The sequence below is a fragment of the Ciconia boyciana genome, chromosome 2 (genome assembly GCF_034638445.1).
Source record: "Ciconia boyciana chromosome 2, ASM3463844v1, whole genome shotgun sequence".
In the NCBI taxonomy this organism is placed as follows: Eukaryota; Metazoa; Chordata; class Aves; order Ciconiiformes; family Ciconiidae; genus Ciconia; species Ciconia boyciana.
This window is the reverse complement of record NC_132935.1, coordinates 36,712,431-36,739,204: the sequence shown is the minus strand read 5'-3', so window position 1 is coordinate 36,739,204 and position 26,774 is coordinate 36,712,431. Positions and strand designations below refer to the sequence as shown.

General features: G+C 39.5%; 1 protein-coding gene across 9 annotated transcripts in view; it reads right to left on the bottom strand.

Moving 5' to 3' along the window:
- Positions 1–5,546: 5,546 nt before the first annotated feature.
- EYA1 (EYA transcriptional coactivator and phosphatase 1) overlaps positions 5,547–26,774 on the bottom strand; it is a 90,762-nt gene continuing 69,534 nt past the window's right edge. For all 9 annotated transcript variants that reach the window (XM_072851234.1, XM_072851238.1, XM_072851240.1 and 6 more), the window contains 6 exons: positions 17,770–17,828; positions 17,410–17,570; positions 17,085–17,199; positions 16,677–16,798; positions 14,581–14,681; positions 5,547–6,305 (listed from right to left, as the gene is read on the bottom strand). In XM_072851234.1, the coding sequence (XP_072707335.1) occupies positions 6,225–6,305; positions 14,581–14,681; positions 16,677–16,798; positions 17,085–17,199; positions 17,410–17,570; positions 17,770–17,828 (639 nt within the window). In that variant the 3' untranslated portion in view covers positions 5,547–6,224. The remainder of the gene's footprint in view (positions 6,306–14,580; positions 14,682–16,676; positions 16,799–17,084; positions 17,200–17,409; positions 17,571–17,769; positions 17,829–26,774) is intronic.

Here is a 26,774-nt window from a genome sequence, read left to right as displayed (position 1 = left end):
GGCAAAAGTAAGAGTTTTTATTTATCTCTTATAGCTCTACCGGAGAATGAGAGTAAAAGGGGTGTTTTCTATTGCAAACCATTTGCTTTAAAGTCCATCAGTCAACAAGCTCAATGACACACCATTTTAATTCTGCTGTCATAACCAACCTTGGCAACATATGCATATATGTGCGTGCGTGTGTGTGTATGAGTATATATATTTATATATATAGGTTCACAGAGTTAATAGGCTGTGGAGGGACTCCAGGACACATATCCCACAGATTTCCGTGTCCTGCTGTGGCCTTCCTGGCACACGGTGAGAGGCTATGCTGCAGCTGTGCAGAGGTAGTGGGGACAGGGCAAGAGGTTCAGGAGGAGCTAGAAGAGGGACCGCAACCAGCCTCCTCTTGATTTACACCATCCTCATCTGAGGCCCATCTCGAGTTACAGCACGTCCTTGTCCTCCTTGCCATGGCCAAGCTGGCCATCCACACCATGAAGCCGGTGGGATAGGGTAGCCAAGAGACTGTGGGGCCTCTCACCAGTCCCTTGTCCCATCACATCCCTGGGTAGAGCCAGGTGCTGGGAGGCCACCTGAGAGTGGTGGGTGCTCCGCTCAGTGACCCTCCCTGGTTACTTACAGACCCTCTTTGGAGCCTTGCAACCCTCACACCTCTCCCTTTTTTTCCAACCTGGGAGACGAGTGTTTTCCCCTGCTTTTTCCCTTTTTCTTCTAGCCCTTTGCTGGCACAAGAGAGCTGGACGGTTTTGTTAGAGCCAGTCCCTGGCTAAAAGGAGAACGACAAAAGTGGCAGCTGTGCAGGCTTGCCATTGACAAAGAACAGAGGAAGACTGGTGCAGGACTGTGCCTCTCCCTTAGCATATGACACAAAGCAACATGTCTCGACACCCATCCTCTACCCATGTTGCAGGGCAGAATTGAAGAATCACAACACTGAGAGAAGCAGAAATTTGAAGGAAAAGACAAAAGAGAATTTCTAACAATATTTTATTGGCTTGCATTGCAAGTATTTTTGAGGCAAAGATACCACTCACTGAGCATGCTTTTCAGTCATGAAAGACATACATAATAATTACTAATTTTACTTTCTTGGCACTACTTCAAAGTTACATAGCTCTAATGATTTTGATGCGTTTTATTCTTAGAACTAAGGCTATTACAGCTGAACATTGTTATCAGTGAGCATCTGAGAAATTGAAACTTCAAGCAGTACTGGCATGTTCCAGAAAGCAGCTCCCAAGCTTATGAGCTACCTACATCATAACATGATGCCCTTCACTCTACAGGAATCCCTGCTTTCTTACAAGATTTCGATTTAAGTAGGGTCTTCATATGAAGTTCCTTAAAAAAGAATTAATTTTCTGAGCATTGAGAGGCTCAGAAAAGAAAGCCACTGCCTTCAGAGGGGATTTAGGTGCCTATTGCAGTGGGTAGCACCATTGGTGTGGTGCTGAAAACATATAGACATAATTTAACTCTGAGCATCTAACTTCCATGTTGGTGCCAAATACATAGAAGCAGTTCCTTGGTTGGGCTTGGCTTTGCTTCCATTTGTTACGTTGTCAGCTTTAAAAGAAAGGGATGGAAATATAAACAAAAAGCTCAATTTCATCTTCACATTATAAGTAAAAGTTTGTAAAGCTGTAATTGTGATTTGCCACTGTAAACTCAATGCTCTAATGGATTACAGCAGAATAATATATTGTATCTATCTGGCTTCTTTTGCCTCAAAACCAGCAATAGTACTGTACATATAATAATTTTAAGATGCAAAAGTTTAAAATAAATGGGGGACCTTAGGCAACACTTTTTAATACAAGTATGTGTATTCTTGTATCAAAGGAGCTGATTCACGGTGTAGAATATTTAGGCTACATAGCCTCCATCAGTCATGTCAGATAATGTTTAGCTACAGGACTTCCAGGGTTCTGGAAGCAAATATTTGGAGCTAAGCAACACTTGCAATTTCACGTTCTTGGTTTAAGACTAATCTGAGATCAGAAGCAATGATGAAAGAGAATGTCTGTAAAACATTGTGATCATCCACCAGCCTAAACACCAAACCCTCTAAAATGAGTTCAATAGAACAGTCAGTGCATTTTCATGGGCAGTGCAGGAGCACACCTGAGCACTGCATTCAGTGCATCAAGGGGAGGAGATGATAGCTTTAGAGGTGGCTTTTTAAAGCGTGGCCAGCTGGCAAGGGGATTTCTGTCTCCAAAAGACCCCTATCCTAGTAATCACAAGAAACAGCAAACCTCAGACGCTTTGTTCATCATTTGCAGAAACAAATTGCAAAACCTCATGGAATTACAGCCACTATGCTTGTTCCAGAGTTCTACTGTTTGGAAGAATTTGTTCAACTTTTCTGTAACAGAGAAAATTCCACTTTGAGCCTTCTGAGGGCAAGCCACTGCCTAAGGGAAGACAATTCCTAGCACCTGGTGGCAGAGTGGATCTGCGTCCTTCACACATAGTGGGACTGGAGGTCTTGCAACAAGCACTGCCCAAGAACAAGCTACACTGCAGCAAAACCCAAGTAAACATTTGTTGGAGGAAAGGCGAAAGTGCAGAAGATAAAGAAAGGAAAGGTGTTTGGCTCATGGAGGTTGATAATACTACAGCTTACTTTGTTGCCCATAACCCTTTATTCAGGTTATTTTCCTCTTCCACAGGACTGAGGGAGATGCTAAAGGCTAGATACAGAAAGAATTCAAGTTAGCTAAAGTGAGACTCAGGCAGACTCTACAACAAAACTATCACCCTGTTCCTTACCTGAAATTATCAGATACTGTGGTTTGTAAAGTTAAGAGTTATTTGCATTTATTTGCCCAGTCTTGGTTCCCGCTCACTCCCAGGGCCATCAGAGAGTTGGAAAGTAGACATTTCTTCTCCTAAATGTCCTAAGGACCTGACTTGCCAGGCACTTCCAGCACCTCAGACACCAGTAGGATCAAGTTGCTCAGAAAACATGGCAGACATCAGTTAATTCTACGCCTTTTGGTCACTACTGTTATAATTGGACAATTAGTTCAAAAAAGACGTTATGCTGACTTAATCCCTTTTCTCTCTGAGAAGACACAAACCCATACTTGACTAAGCCATGCCTTTCTTAGTTTGCGGCACTGCCCATCTCTCCTTTTGAAGCTGTACCACAGTGTAGCAACAAAACTCAGGTCTCACTAGACCAGAAAGTGAGCACAAGTGGCCAGTAGCCTCCATTCAAGGCTCTCACTCATGGGTGGAGGAGCAAAGAGGGCTCTTCACCAGCCATTGCAAAACAACCACACATGGTGGATCAACACATTTTCTCCTCCTGGCTGATCCTGCTTTTCCCTTCAGTGCAGCCATACTCACTCTTTGGTTCACTGACTTCTTTTATACAGTCTCTGGCTCAACTAATCCCTTTGGCAGGGTGGCACAGCAGCAGGAGGAGGAGGGAGGATGTTTCTTTGGCAGATTAGTCTAAAAGTTGTTAATTAGGATAAACTTGTGGAAGGCAAGATGTGGGTTTGGGCATGCCCCTCCCTCTCCTTGGAAGAGCGAATCAAACCCACACTCTGGACCAATACTTCATGGGTCTGCAATAAAGCGTCTGCTATAAAATGGTGGGCACTGCCACTCTTCCCCTGATTTAAAGGGCAGCCCTGCTCCATGCTTGCGAAAGATAAATACCGGTCCTGAATTCCCAGGGACGTTCAGGCCTGTAGATCCTCAGAGGATGGGAGGCTTGCTGTAGCCCTGAGTGAGATGTCTGAACAATGGGACTCATCCATTCAGCACATGGATTGCTTCGGATGACATTCAGAGGCACTGCACCTTATTTCGATGAGTCTCTTAGGCACATATTTCCAGGACTCCATGCACCAAGTCCCTATTCTGCACTGACCTTCTCTAGCTCCTGCTGATAAGCAAAACAACTGCTGCCTAACTAACTGAGCCCTTTGTAAACTAGATGCAAATATTTTTTATCCTATTTAACGTCCCAGCTGGGCACAAGCAGGTGAACAACTTCTGTCTTGTGACAGCAAAGAGATGAGAGATGTCTCCTCGTTCCCGACCTAGAGGGAAGAAATATCATAGACTTGCATACCAGACAATTGTTTAGTACGTTCACAAATCAATTTTATTAATTTAAAACAAAATTAATGAAGAAAAATTCTGTACACAATTGTGGACACAACACACTTTTTGTACAATAAGGCCCAGATAAACTGTTTTTTTCAGTCCGCGAGTGACTAAAAATTGAAAAGAGCCAAAAAAAAAAAAAAAAAAAAGACAACCAACCCCCCATCACTGTCTACTTTGCTTGAGGAAAAAAAAGGCTAATTATAGTCTTAATTCTAAAAACTACTCACAACGTGCTTTATGTACGTATGTGAGTACTGCATGAATTTCAGCACTCATACTGGGTGAAGTAAAGCATATGTGCAAGTCTTGGTAGGATAAAAACCTCTCTGTTGGTAATAAAGCAATCCACAAACATTGAATTCTAGCAGCAATATGATTCCTCCAATAGAGAAGGGTGTTGTTGTGTAGCTACATTGGTGCTTTGTAGCTTTGCAGGTAGCTGTTTCAAGGCTGGTGTTTTTAGCAAAAGAAAACAAGAAGAAAAACTGGAGAATGAACCAACAAAGCCAAGGCTTCTTTTTAATGAAGAGATTTAAATCAGGTAAAGGGAATTGGTACAATTCAAGCCGAAAAGTCAGACTAACAGTTTATCTGACCAAGTAGCTCATGGCCTTCAAGATTAGAAAAGTCACAAGTCACAGACAGATACAGTCTAGGTTTGTCCTGTAAATGGGTATAGACAAAAGCAAATTTTAACTCCTTGGCGATAACTATTTCAGTATTTCCATTGCCGGCAATGGATGTTATATCTTAGGAAAATCTGACTCCTGGTGGAAGAGGATTAAAAAACTTAAAGGTATATGAGTATTCTTGTTCAATTTCTCCAAAATATTCCCATTTCTAATTTCTAAAAATAACAATGATGATAGTTCCTTCATTTTTGGATGAGACAACAACTATTCGGTACCAAGATTCCAGTTTAAGTCATGTCTTAAAATATATTTGTGTTCTCTATTTCTTTATGGAATGAATCTGCTAATTCATTTTTCAATACTTTAAAAAAGGGTTAATACGTTATCTTTAAAAGAGGAAACAGAAGACAGCAAAGGACTCCTCTTCAGTTGTGTTTTATCTATATTTCCTTCGTGGGGGGAAAGAAATCAATCTTTTCATAATCAGAGTAGGTGAGAGAAGAAAAAGGTAGAGAAACAGCTGAGAAGAACAAAACCCAATTCTTATTGACACTTGACATCCATGCTTTTGGTCTTGACAAATTTATCTAAAAAAATCCATTATCTACATATTTATATCCAACGCATTGATAAGGCACTGCACAACAGTTTGTGCACATGTGGCCTCATTCTTCACCAACAAGGCATTACTATCTTTCAATAGCATTTACCTTAACAATATGTAAAAGAATCATTCATTATTACAAATTTACACAAAAAATTCTTCCTGTACATGATTGTCTCAGTGATGTACCTATTAGTTTAAATTAGACATATTTTAAACTACTCTGTAATGTGCTAAAACCAAAAGTAGTTGCTGTACCATAAGGCAAAGGCTTATAATAGCCTTTAATCCTATTATACATATCCTCAGTTATATGATGTCAAAATATAGTCTGTTCATAAATAAGTAAAGATGTACAGAGTACCCTGGGTATGAGAAACCAAAAAGTAAACCTTCTTTACAAGAAAATTACTCCACTGGTATTTTGAAAAATCTCAGTCTTCATTGTGCAATCAAGTTTGCTGTGTTGAAGAAACGGTGTGTGTCACATTGAAGAGTCTAAAAACTACAAAGCATTTGCAGGTCCTTTTTTTCTTCACAGGTATGAACCTTTTATTTCCTTTTTTTTTCCTCCTTCTCTATTTCTTTTTGGTAGCAAATATGGTAAAGATGAGTTGTTCAAACATTTGCATGGCTTATTTTTGTTGGACTCGCAGTACCAGAGTCAACAGATGTTCTGAAGAAAAAGACATGCTCCTCCATTTACTGAAAGGGCAAGGGTTAAGACCAATTGCAGCTGTACGTCAACATGTTGAAATCACAAAGTTCTGTAGTCCAATGCTGACACAAGACACAGGCATCCCATCCATGGGCAGAAGGAGGCTCTGGGGTTTCAAAGTGCTGCTGAGCTGCTACAAGTACTCCAGTTCCAAGGCATGGTGAAGGGCCATAAGGTCAGAGTGGCTCGAGATCCTCCAAAATGGCATAGCATGCTGTGAACAGCACAGACAACATGTAAAAATAACCCCAAGCATTCTGGTATTTAGACCCACCCATTGTCTTTCGCAAGGATAAGGGAACGCTGCGAGGAGAGAAAAAGAGCTCTTAAAACCTCCTGTCCTTCACGTTTATCTCTGGTTTCTCTGACCCAACCCTCCAGCATAAATTCTCAATAATAGCAAATCTATTTACCAACAGGAACAACAGCAAACTTGTCAAGAGATCATAAGGAAGGGAGGGGCTTCTCATCTCTTTATAAGAAAAACAGATTTCAGCATGTTGCAGAAGAAAATATTATTTCTAGAAAAAAATTAAGAAAAATAACCTGTACATGAAGCATGTGGGTAGTTTGAGGAAGGGAGCAGAACTTGATTAAAAAACAAAAAATAAAGGCAGTGAAAGTATTATTTACTATCAAAATGTGTTTGTTCCTTGTGGAACTATCCCTGGCAGGTGAGTTAAGAACATAGCCATGGTGATTCAGAATAGCTCATGTGTTGCTCACATCACTTTGAAAGGAATTTTATCCCAGTGGTTTGTATAACATCGCTCATTGTTAGCACTGGTCTTAAAACATCTTTTCCATATGGGACAATTTTAAAATAAATACATATTTTTTTCCTATTAGCTGTAATAAAATCTGTCTCGAGCACAAATACATTTGCAAAGAACCTGAATAAACCAAAAATACAAATACCAGGAAAAAGCACACATTACCTCATCCATGAAGAGTAAAAATCTGATTAAGAACTATCTTTATACTCTAAACCAGGGATTATAGTATCAGCAAGAACTTTTGCATAAATAAAAAAAAAGATAACCATCAGCTTTCGTCAGGAAAATATCCTATAAATCCCATGGGAAAATAGTTTCAATTCAACAATGTTCTGAAAGCTAACATGATCATGTTCACCTTTTCATTGGGTCAGCTTGTGTCCTAGCATCTTTAGAGGCAAACCACAAGCAATTTATTATCACAATAGCTTCTGAGTTCCCCAAGCATTTTTATCTACAACTTCTCAGAGAGGCTTTCTTCATTCTCCTTCAGCACTTCCTGAGTAAGTTCCTAATTCTACTGAAATCAGTGGCAAAACCCCATCTCTTCTGATTATCACTTCTACGCTTACCTCCTTTTTTCATTCAGGTCTTCTCCTCAAATTTTAAGTTGGAGAACAATTTTGAAAACAATGTGAAACTGCTTCCAGCAGCATGTTTACTGTAAGCCCTGTAATTTTACCTTATACCTATCTCAGAAAGCAAACACCTTACCACAGAGCCTATCATAAATCTGTCTTTAGAAGCTCAGGTAAACATCTGTTTGTCAGTGTATAAATAATTATTATTTTTAGAAGAATGCTGCTTCAATCCAGATAATGATGTGATGATGAATTGGGTTGAATTTATAGAATAAAGCAGAGATTTTTAAAAGAAACGTAACCATGTAAGCAGCGGCAGGTCTCTCTGAAGTCAAATGGCAACTGTTAAGGAACAATCAACTGTTGCTCTTGCGGGAGTCAGAGAAGATAATACTGAATTAATTAAGAAGCAAGACTAAAGAGCTGTACATGAACAGCAAGGGAGCACTGTAAGGAATCTGGAAAATGCGCACCCAATGAAGGACAAGTGCCAGCAAGTCGAGCTGCTCAGTTAGAAGGACTGCAGAGTGGAGGAGGTGGTGCTGAGCACCCAGTGCCCACGTGCCAGGGTTTTCACTTCAGAACAGCTCTAGTCTGCCATCATGGAACAAGTGCCCATGAGCAGTTGGAGAGCACTTGGTGAGCACCTGGACAATATATTGTTCTTTAGTTCTAGCCAAAAGAAATCTGGTTCCACGCCCTAAAACCAGTCCAGGATGTTAATCAAAGCATAGTAAGGGGGAATGACTGGAAGGTCTGCTTTGACATGACACTCCTGATCTGAATTAAAATGTAATATGGATACATCAACAGATGCCCACATTCAGAGTATGCCTAGCTTTTAGAGCAAATCAATTTTTTCAGGAAGAAAATAAAATGACTCACAAGGAAGCACCACTGGAAGAGTTTCTGTTCTGCTTCGCTTTACTCTAGATTGTTACAAAGCCTTGAGAAACAGCTGACTAAATCTCAGCTTGCAGATAAATGCATGAGTGATAGCTGCTTTTGGAGAGAACAAAACAAACAACAAAATAATTCAGAGACAACTGAGATGTTGTTGGAAATAAAAGCTTATGATATTTTCAAAACACTTTTACAGATTAATCCTTCCCTTACGAAGGAAGTGTTAAACACTGACTTTGACACCGGCTATTTCTACATCTTCAATCTAGACTTCCATTGTACTGTCTCTACACTCCACCAGCAACAGAAGCTGGATGCAATTAGCTCTCAGTTACAACTCCACATCCCAGTGTCTTCCCTGTTACATTATACAGATAGTCTATCCTCTGCACTCTGCCAGGTCAGACACTGCTGCTTTCCAACTCAGATCTTTCCTAAAGATTCATTTATTGCACCATGTTCAGGAAATAAACCAGCAAGAGCAAAACAAAATAAAAATTCCTAATCATGCTGTTCTCCAGACTCTCCAAAAGCTTCTGTGCACTTATTTAGGCTGTGAGACCTTCCTGGCAGAATTTATAACATCTGATAGGGGTACTGCATCAAGGACAAACGGGCACAGGTTTGTGCTTGCAGCAGGTCCGTGCAGTGTTTGCCAGCTGACTGCCCTTGGCCGGTGGTGCTCAGCAGTGCTGCCTCCCGTTCTTGCGCGACTGCAGTCTCCCTCTTCTCTCACAAGCCCCCTGCCAGGTAGGACCTACCTGCTCTCCCTGCCAGCCAGCCACAGCTCCCTGCTTCTCTTAGTCAGCTTGGCACCAGCTCTGCCTCAACTACCGGCTTAGGGAGGTGTAAATAGCATATCTGACGTGTGGCATGGCGAAGAGTTTGGTGGACACCTGCCTTCGCGTAGTGTCTCTGCAGAAGCCAAGAGTCAATGACATGGACGGCCTCCAAGGTCATACAGCAAACTAATGAATAGGGAGAATTGTAGTAATAAATTCTTGGCTTCCATCTCCCACTTCATGCAGCTCCAGCATTATACTGCTTCAGTATAACAACCTCAGCATCACAGAGCGCACACACACCAGGCAGCTAGGGCAGTTAAAGACCCTGATTGATTTAACAGAAGGTTTAGCTTCTGCTAAATCAAATCACAGCCATTCTTGCTAGATGCCCATATGCAATATCGAGTTTTGGATTACTCTCAGCTGTTTATGGTCAGATTTTAAACCAAAACTTTAAGTGGTCATTATTTTGGCTATATCTTTCTATTTGAAATTCACTTAAGTGTCCTCCGCTTTATTTATGTCTGTCTGTGAAAGGAGTATACCTCCATTTACTCCATGTAGTTCCAGGAGTGAGGTGTGGAATGATTCTGGAGAGTCCCATGAAAACAAAGAGGTTGTGTAAACCTCAGGATTATAATTATTTTCAGTTCTCCTGCATATAGGTCAGAAGACCAGCAGCGCACTCCCAAGAAATAAAGCACGCCAGGAACGCGGCGGCTGCACGGGGCTGGAATCTGCACTGGAGCTCTCTGCATGGCCGAACGCAGCCGATTCAGATCTCTATCAGTCTGACCCTACGGCACAGCCTTCATAGCTAAGGGGAGGGGAAACAAACCCAAGACAGATCTGTACATATCTACATGTACATGTTTGTATATGTATATACAGTCTCACACATATATGTGTCCATATATACGCATGTGTGTTCACGGGGCATATACAGTAATTTTCACCTTACCTAAGATAACAAATGATTGTACAAAACTAAAACATTTAAAGTAACAAAATTATCATACAAAACCTTCTATGTTATTCCTGTATTAACATGCCCCATTTATCCACAACTATTCAGCCCTGTCAAAAGTGGCAACACACCCATGAGACAGGAGTACATTTTTTCTTACTGAATGACCACGCAAGAGTTTCTTTCTATATATATTTACTAAATATTGCATTTAGAAAGCCATCCCTGCCAACACTTAGCACACATGTCATGTACAACACGTGTCTTCTATTCTGAGCACACTGAAAAATGCTAATATCTCATTTGCTGCTGTGGGAGAATGGATGACAAATGCTAACAAATGCTAATAAATAGGCGGTGTAACTGGATGCATTAGTATCTAATGAAACTGTAAGAAAGCTTTTCCTATTGCATATTGGAGGAATATGCATCTAGACTGGTAGTAAAACAATGATTTTGTCTACTATTTCATTATCATTATCTTCCAAGTAAATATGACGCTTTTGTCTTTTAAAAAACATGAATTGTTTTGTAGGTGATACTTTGTAATAAATACATCTATGAACTTTTTAGTGATTTAATTTTAATGACATTTTGAAATGAAACACGGTGACAGAAGTTTGAATTTGGTTGTGGTGTAAAAAGCATGAAAAGTGAAATGATTAATTTAGTAAATCTAATAATTATAATATTATTAAATAACCTAAAATACTAAGGTATTTTATTTCTGAAATAGAAGCAATGTTGTTTTTCAGCATGTATTTGTATGAAGTACAAAACTTCAACTATTTTATTCAACAAAATAAAGTGCTTCTACTAATACATGTGCAAAACAAAGCCATTTTTTGACAGCAACGCCGAAAAGTGCAGACTATCCTCCTTCCCTTAAATGAATACAAAAACCTTACTCCTGAGATTTGCGACAGATTTGAATAGAAAACTCATCAGTTTCTGTCATCTTTCACAGTATTTTTGTTGTGTTCCTGCCAGATTTGCTAAGCGGTCGTCTTTACTTCCTACCCCAAACCTGACCAGCACAGTGTGACTGTGAGCTTAAAAGCAGTGGCATACTGGATACACATTTATATTCTATTTATTGCTCCACAAAGATTTATGATTTTTCCTCCCAATTTCCCTCCGAGGCAGTATGACCATTTTGGAGACAAAAGGAGAAGCCGATTTGCCCAGGCTCTCCCGAATCACCTGATGTAAAATCCAGCTCTTCAGTGCAGAGAGCCTCCTCCTTTGTCTCCTCTCGCAAATTAGAAATCCTTTGGAGGATCCTCCTAAGTCGAAAAACTCAGGAGTTGGGTTTTTTTCTGCCTTACGAGTATTTCCCGACTGTGTCTCCAAAGGCAAAGGCAAAAGATCAGCTCAAACAAAACAAAACAAAACAAAACAAAACACAACACAACACAACTAAACAAAACAAAAAACCAAAACCCAAAACAAAACGAAGCAAAGCAAAACAAAATGCCAAGACAATGGAGTCCCTGGCAGAAAACCCCAGAAACTTATTCTGGGAACAGCTGTGTCACCGCAGTGGCACTCGGATGCGGCGGCTCTGACCCACGCAGCACCCGCACCGATGCCGGCAGCCGTCCCGAGCACCCCTCGGCTCCCACACCGGTTTCTCTCTCCCCTCCTCTCCCTCTTTTCCCGGGGAAGCTGATCCGAAGGTAGCAACCTCCGCGTGAACCCTGGCGTTGCAGCTACCCTGGCTGTATGCTGAACTGATCCAGAAGGGTACGATTATTCCTCAGCCTGCAACGCAAACGTCCCGAGAATTTTAATTGTCTTATAAAATATTTTGCTGGAAGTGACAGCTAAACAAAGGTGTTGATACCATGGCTTGTCCCATGCTACATGAAACATAAGAGCGTGTGGTTTCCTCAGTGTATTGTATTTATTTTCATCAATCAAAAGAGGCATTTTATGAAAAAACAGTCTATTCTAAAAATGTTTCTCAAAAGAGCAATGATCTTTTAAACAGTATTAAAAAGTTTCTATTATTGAATTTTTACAACAATGACAATAATAGAAAGATTTTAAATGTGTCCTTTATTTTTCCTATTGTTGTATTGACTCAGGATTTTCCATGAATGAAGGACATAAATGAAAATTTTGGTTTATGATGAAGCAATTGATAAATTATTGGTAAATTATTTTTAATAACAAACCTTAACTTTCTTACCTCCTAAGCTGGAAGTTCAGCTCTTTTCACTAAACGAACACAGAATAAAAAAATCTCTCAAATTAAATAGGTTTGAATTTATAGGCTCACTTAAAAATACTCGTTATAGTTTACATGTAATCAATGAAGTGCTGTTTAAAGAAGAGTGTACTGTTTACACTTTAAGTAGTGTAAAGAAACGTACATATACTACGGGCTTCACCACAGGCCAAACCCCTTCAGCAAAGTGCTGTGCAAAGGGATAACACAAAAACTGTCCCTGCCCTGAGAATGTCACAAAACCCAACGTGCTTATGGGAAGGAAGGCAGGAAGGAACCAGCTAACAAGGTTCAGGGGATAAGCAAGGCAATGGGGTACATCATGGGACAGTTATGCCACTTCGGATTGATGGGCTTTGGGTGTTTTGTGGGGGCAAATCTCCTGTTTTGTTTGCACGCTCTCCAGAGAAGGTCTAGGCTTTTACTGTTTTCTAATACAGCGCTGCCATTTATTCCTTAGACAGGGCATACGTCTTTAAAGTGAAGCACAGTATACACTAGGGTGCATTCCCATGCTCACTCCTCCTAATAACCCTAGAAACAACCTGAGAAGCAGATAACAAAAAGGCATCATCTGAGTTGGGAGCAGCTCCTCGTACCGCGAGGCACTGTGTGGTTCTTGCTCTTGCAGGATGCGAGGGCCAAAACTTAAGAGGCAAATCCTGCTTTCACGGTGTGAAATGGTGACTTCTTTTTCGGTGGAGTAAGAAGCAGGACAAGAATCACAGAAGCATTTTCCTTAATCAAATTAATAGTTTCTGCAGAAAGGCAGGGCTGCTGGTCTACTTATTGACTTCTCTGGCACTGCTGCAGCAGATAATTTAATCCAGAGCATCTAACATGCTTTGAATCTGAAAATTCCTTCCACCGAGAAAGAATACACAGAAGTAATGGCACAAAGGAACTTTCTATACTGCTACTCCTCTTAGTGACTGGAAAGGCTTTTTCTTATGCTTTTCTGAATCATGTTTCCTGTTGAAAAAAGCATTGAATTAGATAATGTTACCGAAAGGACTCCTCCTGCCATTATCATATACAACACTATTTCACCAAGCAACAGAAAAGGAACAAAGAGAAGAAATTTTTTCCCCCTGATCTTAAATGCAGCTTTTAAAATGTAATCATTTACAGCGGGAAAACATTTCTCCGCAAAGATGAAAGGCATTTCTGAAGGAGAAAGGAGCAAACTGTTCCCGTCAGTCCGCCAAAGGGATATATGAAACTGAGACTCTGCGAAATGCTGGGACGAGCCGGGAACCTACCCGCAACGCTTCGGGGGCACAAAACCCGGATTTCATGAAGCAAAAACAGTCAATGGTTGTTAAAACACCATGTGGACTAATTAGTTTCACTTCTCCAATTTAGAAAGTTACAGTGGAAACAGATATAGAAGTACCACAGAGAGTTTCGTGGTAAAAAGGCAGCTGTGTCAAAACAATTTACCTGTAAAAGGAAGCAAGAACAGAAATGCCCATTTTCCTACTCTTTCTCCTATTGTTCCAATAGCCAATATTATGCCTCATTCCTCCAAGCAAAGGCTCTGTATGTGCTGCACTTGGGTAGAATAGCAAGGCTAGGAATACTGCCTATTGTTTGGCAGTGGGAAGTATTGCTTTTTACGGACCTTACTCCACACTGGTAAAAAAAAAAGTGAATTTTTCCCTTCTTCCCAAAGGAAAGCGAAAAATAATAAAGACATAGTCAAATAGTATCCTCTGCTCAGTTAATTGAGGTTATGAATGCAGGACAAGCCGCAAGTAGTTACCTGAATGCAGAGGCCAAATTATGGACGCACAAGAAAACTGAAATTTATGTATACCTACTCCAGTCCTACATACCTTTTCAAGGTGTGACATATACGTATTTCATATAGTCAAATAGCACACTGCCTTTGATCAGCAAGAATTGCCATTTTTTGCTTATATTCATAACATCCTATGTGGTCTTTTGGAATGCCAACGAAAACAGAACTATTAGTTCTTGGCATGAAAGCCAGGGTCCATTTTCTGGCTCCTTTTTGAAATACATCAAACATACATAGCTAGCTTAATGTGTCTCCTGGAGAACAGTAGGGCACATTATTATCTACAGTTTTATGCAGCTTTCTACTAGATATGGTCAAAACATGTTTCATAAAGCAAAGATACAAGCCCCAAATGTCAATGCATGCTGTCCCATGTCGAAGAAAAGACAATTTTGCTTTCAGACTCTTGAAATCAACCCGCACTGAAAAAGGACCATTACCTTTTTTGCACCTTGTTCTTCTTCAACACCATCCCCTATAACAACATACACTACTTTTCTTCCAAATCTTTGAATTATTCGCTCAAAACAACTTTCCTTTCCTGAAAGAAAAAGATCAGACTATTCAGGATAGGTGGTAATGGGATGACATAAAATAAATCACTTTTTAGCCCAGATGTCCCCAATGTTTTGAATACATAATTAGAGCTATTGGGAGAGAAGAGCCTCTCCCGCAGGATGGCATATCAAGGCCGATTGCAGCTTTACTCCCACCACGGCAGCTGACAGGCAACCTTCAAATCTGCTCCGTGAGGTCCTTTAGTACACATGCCATGGTAGACATAGCAGACTAGAGCTCCGCAATATCACCTTTCTTGTCTCCTTCCCTAATCTGAGACAGGTTTCGGGGGGAATTTCCCTACCAGGAGAATTCTCTACTGGCTGTTTACAGCCAGTATCCTGAACTGAGCAAATTGATTGAATCTGAGTTGAAATTCTAGCTTTTTCTCCACAACCTGTGACAAGATTAATCACAGCTCCTGAAACAGTAGTATCCTGACTTAGAAGGTCACCCAAAAGATTTAGATTTAAATGCTTGTAATCCAATACATGGGCAAGGTCCTTGATCCTGCACTGGGATCCATTAATGTCACTCATTACTTCACTGCACAGACCTAGGGACATGATCCCAGTGCTCCAGTCCTACACATAGGTACCAATATTGGGAAGCTGCAGGTACTGGTACTGGGAAGCCAGAAAGAATGCTTACAATTGAGTTTTCTCAAATGTCCCCATTCTGAAAGATCACTTCAGTCTGGTCATGGTACATGCTTACCTGTGTGTCTACAGCAACCAACAGGAAAAATCGTGTTTTTCAAAATAGTTATTTCAGCTAGAGAACAATACCAGCATAAGAACAAATAGTTTGGAAATTAAAAAAAGGTTTCTAGCCGGCAGAGAAGCCAAAGTACTCAATGACGCCCTTTAACAGTGGTGCCAGGCATAAGAAACCTCCAACACTAACTAGGTTGAAACAGCGCTTGAAAATTATGAATTGTGTCATGTTACAAAAGTCTCATGATTTCCTGTGACAGTCAGTGACTGAACGCAGTTCTCCAAAAACACCCTTCTGTCCTGCGTACGTGAACTCACAAGTGAATACTTATTAAAATATGTTTTAATTAAAATGTCTATTTAAAGTATTACAATTCCAAGTTTTAATTTACTTTAAAGTTTTGACAGACGGTATCATAACATTTCTATGCAGAAAACAGTTTTAAATCTTTTTTGGTAATGCTTTCAAATTTCTACATGAAACTCTCAACCAAGGTTTTTTTAAAAAACAAAACCAAACAAAAATAACCCACCATTTTTTCTTGGCCATTTGAGCTTCCTCTATTATAGATACTTAAGAACACATGAAAAATGTTTTCATGTAGCCCACAATTTTGAGGGAATCTGAGACAGAACAGATATGTCATAATCACGTTAAAAACTACAAGCACCGTTGCCATCTGGTCCTATGTACTTCTACATACTCAGAATAACATCTTTTATATTGAACCAGAAAACAGAAATAAACATTTGCCCGGCTGAAGCTTATTACAGTCAGTATGAATGAACTTAAATAATTACATTCTGCAGCAAAACATTCTTGCTTCTGGTAAATTGTTTACCAAAATTTGCTCCAGAGCCCATGAAAACAAATGGAGCCAGGGCTTACCTTTACAGAATTTCTTCTGCTAATCTGGGGGGACTTCAGCGTTCTGTACTCACAGCCTACTGAAAAGCCTTGTCAACTGCTACACAGCCTCACAGTTTTGAGAAATGATGACAAAAAAGCAATTATATTTCCTCCTAACAGAGGCTGCAGCAGCGTTAATAGAGCTACATGAAGTTTTCTGTGCTGGATCATGACAAACATTTGAAAAGCACTTTTAGGATGCTTTAGCATGAAAAGCGTTTCATGAGATCAAGTATTACTAGTCTCTATATTTGCTATAGTGAATGCATGTCAAAAATAAATATAGACTACAATATCTTTTTATTTAGAAATACAGCTTCAGATGTATCACAGCATTATAAAAATAGCTCACCTATTTTAGTTGCACTGTAAATATTCTCTATGGGAAATACAACCCCTAGTCCATACAACAAGACTTTTGCCAGAGCTGGAATTAGCTGAGTAGTTGTTACGAGAATGTTCACACAGTTTGTCCTATGGAAGAGAAAACGCAAACATCCTTTTTTTAACACAACAAAACAAAACAGAAGAAGGAAAACCTTATCCCTCCCATCAGAACCCCTCACCAGTATTACTGCCACTTACAAAGAAAGGGGTTTTTTTCCACTTTACAGGAAAGCAAGGTACAGAGTGGCATGGTCAAGGAATGAGAAGGCGGCCCTCTGGGTTCAACCTTTTGCCCACCAGACCAGGCGGCCTTTTCTAGATCATCAGCAGACATCCTAAAGTTTCCTAACTACCCCGTACTCTTTGTACTCACCTCGAATGAATAAGGGTGAGTGCTTTCAGTGCAAGCGTTAACCAAGAATCCGTCAAAGCTTCAATTTCCGCTCTTAGTTGTAGCCAAGCCTCTCTTTTTGCTGGACCAAGAAGACCTGTGGAGTAGATAAGGGCATGTCTGCACCGAAATTAAGTAATATTCTGTCATTTTCCTTTGCTTTCAATTAGCTCAGAGACAATTTTCTACACACCGCAAACTAAACAGCTCACTAAACGCTACCATGTTAAAAAAGGAACAGAAACGAAAAGTTCTTCCTTTTACTACTTCTCGTCTAGTTTTTGTTATATACTTCAGGGTCACTTGCCTCCGACATTATTTTTGTAGGTATTATATATTTCTTTTACTCGTCTGTAGCGGAAAGCCAGTTTTCGCATCCAGTCCACTCCTCCACGCACCCCTGTCGCGAGGCACAAATTTGCACTGGTGGCGGCCGCAGGAAAGCCGTCTGTTCCGAAGTTGTAGGTGCTAGTCAGAGATAGGAAAACCCCCAGATTAACAAAAGGCACCAGGCTACATTCAACCACCAGCTACTCACTTCACTGGGTTGCAAAGACTAAGACAGCTAAAAAGACAGCGGTAACTACTGTAAGCGTTACAGCAGTTCATTGCTTTCCCAGGAAGGAACTTGCAAAGCAACGTTTTATCTTGTTCAGTTCTCTTGTACCTTAAATCTTGACCGTTGTCGTCTGAAGACACGTCATCAATGTGAACCTGGTCGCATTCCTAAGGCGACAGAAAGACTTCATAATTTTCTTGATCTTGCAATTCTCGACAATAAAGCTATAAAAAGCTATGAACGATCTACTCATCAGGGATATTTTTAATTGTGCAAATCAGTAGATGGCAGTCTTGTTAAAACAACTATTTTACCTATTCCTTGTGCTCATTTCTTAGAATAAATGCACACCATCATTAGCTACTACTGTTAAATGGCTTTCCAAAAACACATTTTTGTGTTTAGAAAGGAAAGTGGTTAAAAACAATTAGCATATGTGTTCCATAAATGTTCTTGTAGCCTTTCAGGTACCTTAAAACATCATGCTGCTCAAAGCTGATTCAGTCAGTGCATAAGTGTAACTGAAAACAGACATTTTGGTAAATGTAACATATTAGAAAAATTAAACCTGATGCTAACCGCCAATGAAATTATGACCTCTGATTGCTGTTGAGCCACACACCAACACAGCCTGAGGCCAGTGTTTCAGAGGAGCGCAGACGAAAAATCTGTTCCTAGTTTGCCATTCATTTGAGAGTTGTGAGTTTCCTTCTCTCTGTTTGGTCTTAGTGCATGAAAGCAGCATGCAAAGATGAAGAAAATCTGAACAGAAATAGCCAAATCAAACCATCTTCCTTCAGCGACTTGTATGCAGACTAACACAGCACATTCATAATTAGCTTCGTTCATCACTAAATTAAAAATTGTAATGCATATTGTTTATCCACCAAAAAAACTTTAGAACATCACTATTAACAATTTAACTTTTGGCAGGTAAACAAATAAACCTCTGGCACTCTAAATCAATCTCAATTCAATGCTTGAAACAATAATGGATTTCAATTATTTTAATAATTTCCTCTTCTCTCTCTTAATGTGAAGTCCTATAACAAACATGATCCATTTTAAACATGAAAATACTACAATCCTTTATTTTTTGTGTTACTGCTTTCCTCTGAACAAATTTTTCTCTCTCCATGGATTTGTGAGGAAGGGAGGGAAAGACAGAAGTGGAAAGAAACTCAAACCAGCTGTTCCCTAACAGAATTAAAATCATGACCCTCAACCCTTTTTCTAAAACATCTATTTTCCAGCCAACCCTCTCCCAGCAAGCAGCAAGCTCCAAGGAGGAAAAGACTTTGACCCTGTAACCTTCTCCTCCTCTCCTGAGGTCAACAACCTCAGATAAGAAAAAAGCTGAAGAAGTCTATTTGGCCTCACATGATGGCTGTGGATTCTAGGTTTTTAAAAACATAGGTCTACAAAAAATACCTCGGAAACTTTTCAAATGCTTTGAAGAACAAGGTGTGTTCTTTTGCACTTGTACAACATATACTTATTCTTACTGTAATACGTACTCTTGTATTTTACGCATAGGTAGCTTGTGCTAGAGAGAGAGGTAAAAGCGACAACCAGCACAGGAAAGGCAATACTACATTTGCTCATATTTAACCACCATACAGTGAATTTCCTCCTCAGGCAGACAAAATGTATTAGATGTACAGACACAGCTGAAACTACAAGTGTGAACATATGTTGCCAGGCTTTGAAAATCAACTTGGCTAAAAAAAAGCTGGAAGCTTCTTCACCAAATTATCAAATTCACAGAAATTAAGTTTTTTTGTTTAAAACTGAAAGGAACTGTCCATCCAAATGCCTACCCAGTTAACGATTCACATATGAACTGAGAGTAAACTAATCAAGAGACACCCTCCTGAATCCGTGAGTTTCCCATTGTAGTTACTCTTCCACTGCTCAGTGATGTCTCAAAGTCTCCATGGATAGAAAACTTAAGCTTAAGTTGCCAATGTAGCAGTGAAAATTACCAAGTCAATAGCCTCCTCCCCCAGCCTGGAAACTACGAATGACAACTGGAACAAGTTGCTGGAGAAGTGGATTCAAAATAGAAATCTGGGAAAAAGAAACAATTTTTGTAGTAAGCACAAAACTAAAGGAAGGAGTAGAAGATTAGCTTCTCACAGGAGCGGCTGAAAGAAGGAATAACTCAACAGACTTCTAAATTCAGCTCTCTCAGGCAAAAGACAGAGGCAGGAAAGATGACACCACTACATCTCAGATCCCACAGTTAGAGAGGAGCTGAGGACTTGGAATTTTAATTTATGCTGCAAGGTCTTGGGACCATCACAAGCCCTGAGACATCACAGACATTCTCCCCTTTTGTCTAACCATCTGCTTGGTAGGTAGAAAGTGAGAACTGAAGTGATACATTAGAAATAGAAATCATGGTATCGAAAGAAAGAGGGATTTTGGAGAGAAAAGCCCAGGAAAGAAATCAGAGACTAAAAATTGGTGGGGTAAAGGTATAGAAACTGTCAAGAAAGTAAGCAAAGTGAAGAAAAGATCATGAACATCACAAATTTCAGGTGAAATACTGAATATAATGGAGAGAGATAGTGTCCTCTTTGGTCAGGAATAAAAGAAGAAAAAAGTAAACTCCGGAAGGGAATGAAGCAAAATCAAAGCACAAGAAATACATGTTATAATTTGGAAAGGATTAAAGACCAATGTGATTGACACTACGTTACAAGTAAAGGAAGGTCACAACCAGTGCACGACTGTTTTGTTCCTGTTGAGTGGCAGAACACAGCTTTGAGGCTAAATGTGAGCTTTGAGTGCCAGGTATTTTTTCACGCTGTCTAGCTGACTCCGACTTTGGGCTAATGAGCGATGGGTACATTTTTCAACCCCTGGACATGGGAAGGAAAAACACTCATTTAGCAATTTCTCTTTTAGCAGTAAAGTTATTTAGGAACACCTCGTCAAAGAAGCCAATTACCTGCCCACCATTAATTGATCTGGTCCAACCTTCCTTCAGAACACCTGGTACCTGTTTCCACCTGCTTGTTTGGCATGGAGCATTTTTTTTGTGAGCAAAGACTACCTGAGACACTGTTCAGTCCCCTGGTTAGTTATAAGCAAGCACCCACACATTCAACATTTTAAAATAGCTGTTTACTCAATATGCACCATAATCAGGGATATGCTAAAATGAAGTTTGACACTGACCAACAAATAGAGTATGCACTTCCAACCAGTACATTTTTGCAAAGATATATTTTAATAAAAATACAAAGACTCATAAAATCCTCAAGTACTTCCCCAAAAAGCTTCTGTGATGAGAGCCAACTTAGAGCTAAACAGCCATTCAGAAAAAAAAAAATACTGGTTTGTTTGCAGGCTTACCATTTCAAACTTTTACAGATATATTTGACACTTTTGTAAAATTTTCATAGGAAATACATTACTAGTATTCTCCCCCTAATTTCTCCGGCAAAGTGATATCTGAAATTAATATTGGAAGTCCCTGTAGAAACACTATAAATACATGTTATTTATGCAGATGTATTTTATTATGATAGAATCAGTTTAGCAGTCAGCTCCAAAGCAGAACATTAAAATTGTTGGATTCTCTTTTAAAATAGGTTGAATTGGCAAGTAAGGAGCAAAATATCCTGTGGCTTATGTATAAAGATTATGCAGCAAGCTGTGTTTTGCTCCTAAAGGTGTTGACCTTGCAACTTCAGTCTATCCAGTCTGAAATCTTCAATGAGGGACTACAAGTGATGACATGTTTGCACTGAAGGTTTGGATTTAAGTCAGACAGGCTGAGATGCAGCTCTGCACTTTGGGATCAGTCCCTGGAAAGCAAAATGCACTTGGTATAGTTCAGGGATAATACTTTCAGAAGGGCAAAGTATTTTAGGCATCTAAGCCCTATTCTCACATAGGTCTTCTAAACTGCACTGATTTTAATGAAACCCTTGCCAAAGTGCTTAATTCACATTTGAAAATGAGATTTGGGCTACTAAAACATACAGAAGTATTTAAAAGACCTTATTCATGGTGCTGCATGCATTTTCTGTGTATGAGGGGCAGACACGGGATAGGACAGGTATTTGCAAAGGGTAATTTAGTCTAGGGAAGCGATGCTGCTCTGATTCAGATCTCTGCTGCAGATCCCTTGCAGCTGTGGCCAGCAATCACAGGGCAAGTTGGTCAGAAACCTGGAGCGGTTGTTTTTTCTTGGTTGGTTTTCTGTGTGATCAGCACACTAGCTTGACGGCTGCTGTGGGAAACGGCAGGAGAGTGAGGCTGGGGGGTGGGAGCGGGACTGGTCCTCCTGGCAGCAGCCTGGCAGCTGCCCAACACAGCACCCTCAGAGCCACGTCAAATAAGTGCCATCTGGAAGCTGGGGAGGTTTCTTCAAAAGGCTTCACGAAGAATTACATTTTAAGAAAAAATACGAGGCAGAGAGAAAATTGATCTTCTGCAACGGGAGAGAGCAAGTCTTTTCAGTTCAGGGATAGCAGCACGAAAGACAGCAAGCTGTGAAATGCAGGAGGATTTAAAAGCCTGTAGGGAGACCCCAGCAAAAGCTATTGTCAAGAGAGAGAAAGGAGACATTTCCTATATACCTTTAAAGTGCAAGTTTGGATGAGGGAGGATGCTAGATAGGTGATATAAAACATTAGTATCATGCTCAAAGCATGCTCAAAGATACGTTGTTAATGGTGATAAGGGGGATTGGTCTGTGGACTTACCAATTAGCCTAAGGGAAAATGAGAGTGTCAGCATATGTAACTTAGCAAATCTACCTATAGCAGTTTAAGAAGTTACTGTCCATGTTGTCCTTTGCTGTTCTCTAGCACAGCTGGCTTGCACGGATCCATGTGTTTGTGTCCCTCAGACCTTTCAGTGCCACAACTGGTAGCTCAGCTTGAAACAAATCTCCTGCAGCAGCTCAATTAAACCAACAGACGTTGCATGGAGTAACTGAGACTTGTTTCTATGTTCCCTTCCATCAGCTCTGCTTTGGGGCTTGAAGCAAGCAGCAGATACTTGCTTGCAGGAGCTCCATAAAACTGCTGCAATCATTTGCTGAGTGAAAATATGTCTCCAGTGAAATGCAGTAAGCCAAAGAAAAACAACAATAGAAAATTAATGACTAGATGAGTCTAGCCTAAGATTTGTACATGGAAAGCTTGTGTCTTCTCCCTCCTCCATTCCCAAAGCATTTGCTAACTTCTTCGTCCTAACTTTTCCTCCTTCTCTTTTCTTTTTTTGTACGATGAGCCAAAGACTCCCAGAGATGCTCCACAGTCATCATTCACAGCTCTTAAAATGCCTGGACATATGTAGTCTTCTGGAATCATTCCTTTAAACTAACTTAGGATCGTTATAAAGATTCATATGCAAAGCATTAAGTTATGGCAGAAATGTTCTGCAAATATTTATATTACTTTGCTCCTTTGCTACCACCCGTTAAGTTGTGCACTTCTGCCATAATTATGTAAAATATGCCTCACTACTCAATTTACTGTAGGAAAATTAATAACAATAAAAAAAGAGATTAAGGCTGTTACAAGAGTTCCTCTTATCTGCGCCAATACTACGTGCCAAGTGGAGTGACATAACGGCTAGCATGCTGATCATCTACATTTCTGTGTTACAAAACTAACAAAAATAAATCTAATAATTCTACTGTCTTTGAAAAAACACTGAGTGTAAGATTAACTCTGGACAAGTTTGCACATTATGAAAAAGAATAACATGAATAATATTATGAACATAACCTCAGAGGATGCTGAAGTATTACAGTCCCAAATCTGCTGATTATAGCTAAAATACATTTCCACATTTGGTTAATCTTCTTAATTTACCATGAGAAAACTAACACCACGCTGTCAACTAATTGTTTCAATACCTTAGTCTGCAAAGTCAAATGAGAGAGGGGAAAAAAACAAAACCAACAACCACCCTTCAGAACAAGCTATTTTCATTTTGCCTTTACATCAGCGTGCCCATTGAGACAGCCTGGAAGCTGGCCAGCTCGCAGGAAATGATTGCTGGGATTCTCTGTTCCTCTCATATCTGTCACTACGCAATTATATCCACTGCTTCATTTTCCCTACTGAACAGTAGAGAAATTTGGTCATGTACATGTGAGAACAGATCTGGCAAAACAAGTTAAAGCTGCAATCCTTTATAAATGTGAAGTATCTGAAAAAACCTTAATTAAAAAAAATATTCTCTAGTGTACACTGCTGTGTGTTTTACGCAGCTTTTTACAACAGCAGTAACTCTGTTTACGTCTTTTCCAGAAATAAGATATATACCCTTTAAGATACATACCCTTTCAGATTATTATCTGCTCCACAAATACCCATCATTTCTATAAGCCATCACAACATGCTTCTTTGGGAAACAGGCTTACAGATTGTCATTTTTCCAAGCAACAATTGCATATTCCAAAGCTAGTTTGTGAATGACCATTTTTCTTTATAAATCTGTTGGTTTCTACACCTTTTTACTTATAGCTGTGATTATCTGCCTGCAAAATAAAAAGCAAATTGCTCCAACTAGTCTCTGTTCTAATTTTAGAAAAATAACATGCAAGGATCCCAACATTATTTAATAGCAGTCATTAAACTTGACAAGTAAATCTCTGTTTTTCACTTGACTAGAAGGACAGCAAAATCTCTAGTATGCATACAGGTCAGAGAATTGACATTACATAGAACAACACACCTATATCCCATATGTATGTGTATGGCCTGTGCCAAATGCTCCTCTACTGTACTTGCTAAATATACAAAAACCTCTGCACTTCCTTTCAAGCCAAAGCAATAAAAGCTGAAGTGCTGAACTTCCTAACCCATCATCGCAGAGTGCCTGTTAACATACAGTGCAAATCCATGTGAAAAAGCAGAGACTACGGTTCGCAGGTTCTCAATACTGGCACTCAATTGGCAGGACCTGTCATCTCTGTCTAGCCTGCACTTTGTGACCCTAACATTTTCTCTTCTTTCCCACCACAATTATTCGGCACTGAAGAAAAAAGGTGCAGATTACCTGTGGGTCAGGCACAGGATATGAAGAACAAAGAGAGTTCTTGAAATTCAGTCTGACAATTTGTGGATGAACAGTCAAGGAATTAAATCAGGCTGTGAAGGCTTTCAAAACACTCCCATTTTAAACTTAAGACTATAAAGAGAAGCTTATAGTGTAAAAAAAAAAAAAATCACAACAAAAACCCAAACCCCAACTTTTACTGTTAAAATAGCACATCAAAACAGAAAAATAAATGTAGGGCTATTAGCTATATAAACTATTAGCTATTGTAAACACTGAGGACTAAGAACTAAAATTATTTAACAAACTCATTTTCATAGCCAATGACTTAGGAGTGCTCTCCCGCACTGAACACGTAACCCTTTTAGAACGTACAATGGATGCCATTCTTTTCTAATAGAAAAAGTGATTAAAATCCTATTTTGCTTCCTCACACGAACAAGTGCATTTTGATTAAATACAATACTCCTAAAGTAAACAGTGTTTGTTCCAAAATAAATACAGATCTTATTCTGCAACTTGTGTTTACTGAAGCAGCTACACTAAAATCAAGGTTTACATTTTCATTTCAGCTGCACCTTGTAACTGGAAGAATCCAATTTAAAATAAAGCATGACCTAGAGAAGTATCTATATAGCAACTGTAACATGACAGTTACATTCCCACAGCAAAAGAAAACTCTATTTTGCTAGTTCTCTTTACTTCATAGTTGTCATGAAGCAGATATTTCAAGAATTGATAGAGTCTCGGTATATATTACTCGATACATTGAAATCTTTCTATTGAAAAGGGAGACCAAAATGTAAAATCATACCTCTAGCACAGGGTCAGCAGAGCTCAGGACAATCACAATAAGTGCAGTCCTCCAAACCCAGAGCTTTCTCACTGGCTTTAGGGTGTAGATTTGTTGTTTGGGTTCCAGTTCAGAGATACTCCCTATCATTCCGAATATGCTCATTACATTCCAGTTGTTCAGACATGATAAAACATAAAACTATTCTATTTCTGTAATGTATGATCTTACTCAGGGAATTGTTTTGGAGTGCCTCTCTAACAATCAATTCTTGCTATAACTCTGACAAAATAATTTGTTATTCTATTTTTGTATATTTAGCAGGAAAAGAGAAGGGAAGAGGGGGGTGTCAGAGAAAGAATTTTACCCATAGATAGAAACGGCTAAATACCAATCAAGTTTATGTGTTTAAAGAGTCTGTGTCACTCCTGGAAAGGACAGTGTTAAGTTCAAAATGTCAAATTCACTTTATTTTAAAAGTTCAGCACTTCACATTGTAAATACCTTCTTTACGACATGATTCATGTTATCTGCGGATATATACTTTTGTAAAAAGAAAAAAAATCTATGACTAATGAAAGCCAGTGAAAATAAAATATGAATGTGTTTAAAGAAGTAACAAAAGCCATGAACCTGGTCAGCATGTCATGAATTATTCCCAAATGTATTAACTTGAAAGTATACTTTTATACATTTTATTGAAACTATATACTGAAGGTTGTTCAAATGTATTTAAATTTTAAACAATTTCAAAATTAAACTTATGAAAAGAATGATTTTTCCATAAAAGCCTGAAAACAATGTCTCATATCTCAGGAAATGAGAGTGCTCGTGTGGTTCACATGGAAATTTTCACAAAAAGATGTAAGGTCTCTCTTTCAGTCCTGTGCAATCCATTCATTTAAACTTGCTGTGCCTTGGTGCAGTTGACCATCTCCTAAATGCACGTGTTTGAATGAAAGCTACAATGCTTTGAGCTAGCGAGTCTCCCATCCTTGTAATTATCTGCTAATGGGACAAAGACTGGGATTAAAATTCTCTCTGCTAACCTTGCCAGTACAGACAGCTAAAACGTTTGCTCCTACAGGCAGATGGAAGACCATTGCACAACGCTCTGCATTTTTCTCCTTCCTTTTCTTTCCCCCTTCAGTGTTGTGGGGCAGATGTTGACCCCTATGCCGATGCTCAGTGGCAGAAGTAGGGAGTAAGCTGAGACACAGCTGCCTTGCCCAGCCGGAGCAGAGGACGACTACCTGCTTCACCAGAGCTCTAGGTCTGCCAGCTGGAT